Source organism: Lolium rigidum, chromosome 2 (assembly GCF_022539505.1).
Source record: "Lolium rigidum isolate FL_2022 chromosome 2, APGP_CSIRO_Lrig_0.1, whole genome shotgun sequence".
Lineage (NCBI taxonomy): Eukaryota > Viridiplantae > Streptophyta > Magnoliopsida > Poales > Poaceae > Lolium > Lolium rigidum.
Genome location: NC_061509.1, coordinates 11837159 through 11843705, shown reverse-complemented (window position 1 = coordinate 11843705; position 6547 = coordinate 11837159). Strand labels below are relative to the sequence as shown.

The following is a 6547-nucleotide window of genomic DNA, read 5'->3' as shown; positions in this document are numbered from 1 at the left end:
ATCGCCTTGTCTCTGTGGCCTTTGGCCAGGGAGGCGTGGTGGATCTGGACCCCCGATGGTGGGAGGGCTCCGCCCTCTATTTTGAGGGATTCGTTCTTTGTTTTTAGGGTCAAGATTTGTAGGGGCGGCGCTTAGGTGGTGGTGACGGCGTCTCGTGCAATAAGGTCTCCTCGGCTTCAACCCCATCTCGGCGGCAACATCGAGAGGCTTGTGGGAGTGGTGTGGTCTTTGAGGATTTCGTGTGGCTGTGGGATCTTCGGATCGTCAAGGAGCTTCATCGGCAGTTTTTCCTTCTTCTCTCTCTGGGATGGATGTGGTGTTAAAGATCTCGTTGTAATTTTCGTTTTTCTTGAGGTGCTTTGTACTATTCGTTGTTTCGCAAAATAAAAAAGGCAGAAAAGAAAACCAAAAGTAGAGCGAGGTGAGGTGTGCAGGCAATAATAGAGGCGGGGCGTTGACCGGGTACATGCGCGCGCGGGGTCTCCTCTCCTCCCCCGATTCTCGCCACGTCACACACGCGCCCTTCGTTCTCATCCACTCCCTTCACCCTCTCTTTCCTCTCTCCTTCCTCCCCTTCCTCCCCGCCCTCGCTCTCCGACCCCCCATCCCGATCTCTCTGCCCTCTCATGCACGAGAGGTCGCCGGGGCCATCGCTAGCTGCCGCGCTTCCGGTCCTGCTCCTGTCGCTGTCCCTGCTCGCCGGGCCGTCCTACTGCTGGTGGTGCAGCGCGGAGGACCAGGCGTGCTCGCCGCCGATGGGGTTCCGCAGTGACGGCTCGCCGGCCACCGGTGGCGGGATCAGGTGAGGATGCATCCTTTCTTCCCCTGCTTTGCGCGTACTACTAGTTCCTTGATCCGGGTCGTCGCGAGGTTGGGTGGTTTCTTTGTGTTTGTGGTGTGGAGGAGAGATCCGTGGATGCTGAGAGGAGCGCGTGCCGAGGTAGGTGACCTGTGCCTGCCTGCTGGTCTAGTGCTGGGCTATAGGTGAATTTGTCTCGGGCGCGAGTTCAGTGGTGGGCAGCCTTATAGTTGGATCTGTCCGATTGACAAAATATGCGGCAGTGAGTTTGGTGTCATATAATCGTGTTTTAGGGGCAGAAGTGGTTTTAGGGGTCATATGTGGCGTGAGGATCTGCTGAAAGAAAAGATCGATCTGTTCTGCCTGGCGTATTAACAACACTGCTGTCGGTCGTCTTTCTCTAGCCAATTCACTACCTCTCTGCACACGGTTTTGAATAAACCGCCATTAAGGCGTTACACTGGGCAATATACTAAGAGATTCGTCAAATAATCATTGGAGCAATTGGAAAGAAATCCATGTCACGCCTAACCGTTTCTATGTGGGATACTTTATCATGTAACGTAAACTACTCCATTCATTGTCCGTATGTCTCCGTACTTTAGAAATGTAGCGGAGGTCAAAAGATGGCGAATAGCACCTTCAAATGCTATGTTTTCATATGTTCGAGTACACAAAATATCCGTGCTTCATAAGTATGACACATTCGATTTCACATGAAATGCTGTATAATTGGTCCCCTGAATTTTGTATTGTCGGTTAACTGATAGCTTATTTTCTTTTGCCATTGCAGTGAAAAAGGCAGGTTCAGTTATGGGTTTGCGAGTTGTCCTGGGAAAAGGGCATCAATGGAGGATTTCTATGAGACGAGAGTCGATGATGTTGACGGAGAGACCGTTGGGCTGTTTGGGGTGTTTGACGGTACGAGGTTCCTAGTGCCAGAAAAGAAAACATTTATTACTTGTTTAGGGCTTCATATGTCGGCAGCTCCTTGATCATTTTTTGTTAGTTAGCTAATTACTGTATACTGTATTTGGCTTTTCCTATAGGTCACGGTGGAGCTCGAGCAGCTGAATATGTGAAGAAACACCTTTTTAGCAATTTAATCAAGCATCCAAAATTCATGACAGAAACAAATGCTGCTATTGGTAGGTTTATCATGCATAAATTATCGCGGACCGAAATATTTCTACTACCCCGGCAGAGAGTGATCATGATTTCCTCTGCTCTTTTTCTGCAGCTGAAACATTCAACCATACTGATTCGGAGTTTCTGAAGGCTGATAGTAGCCACAGCAGAGATGCTGGCTCAACTGCCTCAACAGCTATTCTTGTTGGTGGTCGCTTGGTGGTTGCAAATGTTGGGGATTCTAGAGCTGTTGTCTCTAAAGGAGGGAAGGGTAAGTTCATTGTCTATAGCACTATTCCTGTACTCTTGATTTCATCTGCAAGTTCATATTGTTGTGTTTTTTCCCTGTGACTACGTGGGTGTGGCAGTTGCAATTAAGTGTATATAACATGATCTCACATTAGTCTCATTTCACTTGTGTTGGACGATCATGATGTTTGATGCATCCCACCTTTTGCAGCAATTGCGGTTTCGAGGGATCACAAGCCGGACCAGACAGATGAGAGACAGCGAATTGAGGAAGCTGGAGGCTTTGTGATGTGGGCTGGTACTTTCACGAGGCCTCTGGAACTCTCTTACTTCAGTTGGGCTTATAACTAGTATTAGTTCTGATTCTTTACTGTTCTATTTTTGCAGGGACATGGCGTGTTGGTGGTGTTCTCGCTGTTTCTCGAGCATTTGGTGATAAACTTTTAAAGCAGTATGTTGTCGCTGATCCAGAGATCAAGGTTTGGCCCTTGTTTGCTTGCATAGTTCTCAACTAGCACCTAGACTTGCAGGTTTTCGATTATATTCATGGTAGTGATTCATCGTCATAACTAGCAGCCTTGTAAGTCAATGGTAGCCTCCTTATGGAGTATTCATGTTAGTCATTCATCATCATAACTACCAGCCTTGTTTTCGTTTAAGGAAGATATATAATGGCGTCCATTCTTCCTAGGAAGGGGGAGATCAAGGCTAATACACCTGGTGATTAAACATTTATGAAGTCAAGCATCTTTGTCACTGTCTTTCTGTTATTTACAGGAGGAGGTAGTTGACGGCTCACTCGAATTCCTTATCCTCGCGAGCGATGGACTGTGGGATGTTGTCACTAACGATGTAAGGGCATACTTACTGAAGATTCTCCTCCATATGCTACTATTGTCCTGTAGTACTCAATGGGTTATCCCGAACATTCTATTTTCCAGGAAGCTGTTGCAATGGTCAAGCCAATAGAGGATCCTGAGCAAGCAGCAAAGAGACTGCTCCAAGAAGCTTCTGTAAGAGGGAGCGCTGATAACATCACCGTTGTCATAGTCCGCTTTTTGGATGGAACAACAACTACTGGAGCCGGACCAAGTGAGGAGGTCGCCAAGGACCAGTCTTCATAGTTTGTTCTCGTTCTTTGATGCTGTCATATCCCCAGTTGTATCTGATGCTCAAAGTAGATGCCCTCGGGCAGCACCCTGCCATGCTGCTAAGGAAAACTGACTTGGCCTTGATTTCATTCTCGTTCCATGCTCCCGGCTATCCTAGATGGTAATGTGGGAGCAGAGGGATTGAGGGGATAGTGTTGTTACCATACAATCCAATGAGGACTCTTTTTTTTTACTTCTTGATGAACCTTGTAATGTGTAGCTTCCGTGCTGGTGCTTCATGCAGGTGATTTTTAGCAGTGAATGCATGTAACTCTACTATTTGAATGATTTGAACGAAGTTGTAGTTCTTCTCATGTCTTCTTCAAAGTTCAGAATTGTCTGTCGATGATAATTAAGCTCGTTTAATCAAGCAGCCAATATCACCTGTTTCTCCTCTTAAGAATGTTGATACATTTTACCACTTAGAACTTGTTCTGAATTAAGTATTACTCAGGGATACCAATCCTAGCCGTATTTCATAGGTTGTGGATTTGAATATTCTCTTAAATTTATATAGGAATATAATCATGCGAGTCACAGTGCCTGATATAGGAATGTTACGTTACACACATCATTTGTAGCTGCAAACATAAACGTCTTTGTTTAGTTCCAATATCCAAACATGACCACCTCACAGAATTATCCAGCACTTGGGTTCTACGTTTGAAAGGAACATTTACAAAGCATTTTGATGCAGGTGGGCCAATATTAGTATACCCTCTTCCCTATTTAGTTCTAAACTTTTCTGATGATGATCATAGTTAATTTATTGTTTTACTAAAAAGGTTAGAGGGTATCCAAGGAAGATCTAGATATGGAACTAGATGCCGAGATTACAACATTAAACCAAGTGACCATCTGGATATACAAACATGATGTAGAGATCAATTACACATTCTGACCCAGTTCATGGAGGAACTGTATTTGGGCACAAGAGATTCAGACGCGACAAAATGATTAAAATCTCGGACATTGTAAATTACACAGTATGCTGAGCAATTATAGCTGATAAACAAAACTCAGTACTTGGTAAATACAATGAAAAATGAACAAACTAAATAACATGGAGGATTGACTTCAGTTGCATAGAAGGCTGGATCAAATGACTACAAGATTGACACACGGAAATACCATCTGGTTACGGAAATCCACTCCGGCTCACAGATATAGATGCATCTGATGTTCAAAAGGCGCTATTTCAAAAGATCTAATTTTTTTATAAATAAATAATTTATCCGAGTGTCGCCGAACATTTTATGTTTGCACACAAAGTTTCATGAAAAAACTTTTTTGTGGCCTGTGTAAAAAAGTCAATTTTCGGTTCTCCATAATAGCTTTTCACGAGACACATTTTTTATTTTTATATATTCCCCCCAAAATTTCCTTTTTTCGCGGAACTTTATGTGTGGACCTAGAATGACTCGATGTACACAAAGGATTTTTTTCTGAAATTTTTGACATTTTGAATTGCATTTAAAATGCATCTTTAATAATAGGTTCATCCACACCTATGAGCCAAAACACCAGTCTATCTGGTTAGCGACTTAGAACTGAATTTCATGTACTTATCTGACATTACATAAGAAAAGGTGGAGTACAAAAGTACTGTGGGGAAGGGAGAACACAAAGTTTGGGGAGGACTATTTTTTTTATTTGATATAAAAAATTCTTCAAAGGGTGGAAATAAAAGGTAGAAATTCGGAAGTGGTTTTGGAAAGTGTTTGATGTTTTTAGAATTTGGGGGCAACCACCTCTCTTGTTTTTAAGTTGAGGCAATTCTTCTTTCAACCTAAAATATCTTTGTTTTCCAAAGCGATAATCGTCATTTTATAGGATCCCATAAGTCATATCTTTGAAGCAATGGGTTGACGTCTAGAATTAATGTAGTTCCCTGAATCTATGTTGAACATATGAGAAGGTATATCCAAAGGCATGCCTACGTGAAATTTGCAATCCTTCTCTTGTCTCCTATGCACTTACTTTGAAATTAATGAACTATTCGTTCCGAGGGATGGGGATGTTAACTTTACAACTTCATAATCGCTATATTCTCTCTTTTGAAACTCATCTTATAACATGGTGCAGCCATTGAGCTAGTTGAAAAGAGATATAAACATAGGTTTATGGTCTGAAATGCATTGGCAGCACCCTGCCTTCTTCTTCTTCTTCAAGACATATAGCTTAAAGTTTTTAAATAAGGGGATCATCAAGACTGGTTACGTTAAGAAGCTGGAAACTTGGTATATGGATATAATCATGACTGCATAATTCGACATGGATATAGTACATATTAAAAGCTAGAGCCGTACCCTTGCAAGTAATTATTGGTTTGTCGCCCCCCCCCCCCCCCCACCCCAGACACACACACACATACTCGACATACACAGAGCTCTCAATTGAAGTCAACCACTGCTTTACAAATTAACTACCTAGAACATTTGATGCATTGGGTTTCTACTTCATCTCTCTTTTATTTACGTGTGTTACTTTATTTCTTGCATATTATATCTCTCTCTCTCTTCCCTTTTACCCTAAGTATAACTTTATTATTATGTTGGATCCTAGTTAAATAGTTATATAAGTGACATATATAGTTTGAGATAAGTTTACCTACTAGCTTCCACGGTTCTATACAATCATTTCCACATTGAAATGTGCTAAGATTATCTATTGCACTTGGGTTTATCACTTATCACCCATCATGGGCGACGTTCATGGTTATTGTAGCCATCTCCCAAGCCTCCACCTTAGACACCTTCACCATGGTGGTTCCGGTGCCCCCTCCCTCATTTGTTCAAATACCCTCCATGGCCGGGATCTCGAAGATAACCTCCACGTCAGCTTGCGAACCAGCTACGCCGATGGTCTCGTTCAAGCCGCAAGAGTTCATAATCCATTTATAGCAACCCAAGCCATTTCTTTCACAATGCCTTGATCTCCTCTATCGGTCACTAGTGTGGCTACTTCCCATCGATGTCCAGCTAGATCTTCGTCGGAACCGTCCAACACCTGGCAACATAGTCGGCCTCTATGCCAGACTCATTGTCCCAACCCCAGAGGACATGTTGGTCCTTGGGCGCATCGAAGAAGGACTTTGATGTACATGTGGCCGTAGTCGACTAGCTGCAGCTCCCGTGTAGCGTCATATCGGTTAAAATCCGAATACCGAACCGAATAGCCAGTTAATTATAAAATCGATATATTTTGGTGCTCATTTTTC

At 43.1% G+C, this 6547-nt stretch overlaps 1 protein-coding gene across 1 annotated transcript; it reads left to right on the top strand.

Annotated features, from left to right (window-relative positions):
* Window positions 1–606: 606 nt before the first annotated feature.
* LOC124691289 (probable protein phosphatase 2C 10) lies at window positions 607–3641 on the top strand. The gene is made up of 8 exons (XM_047224564.1): window positions 607–802; window positions 1593–1720; window positions 1849–1947; window positions 2040–2198; window positions 2388–2474; window positions 2564–2655; window positions 2954–3028; window positions 3118–3641. Exons 1-8 carry the CDS (start codon window positions 627–629, stop codon window positions 3298–3300), a joined length of 999 nt encoding a protein of 332 aa, XP_047080520.1. The 5' UTR covers window positions 607–626; the 3' UTR covers window positions 3301–3641.
* Window positions 3642–6547: the final 2906 nt, after the last annotated feature.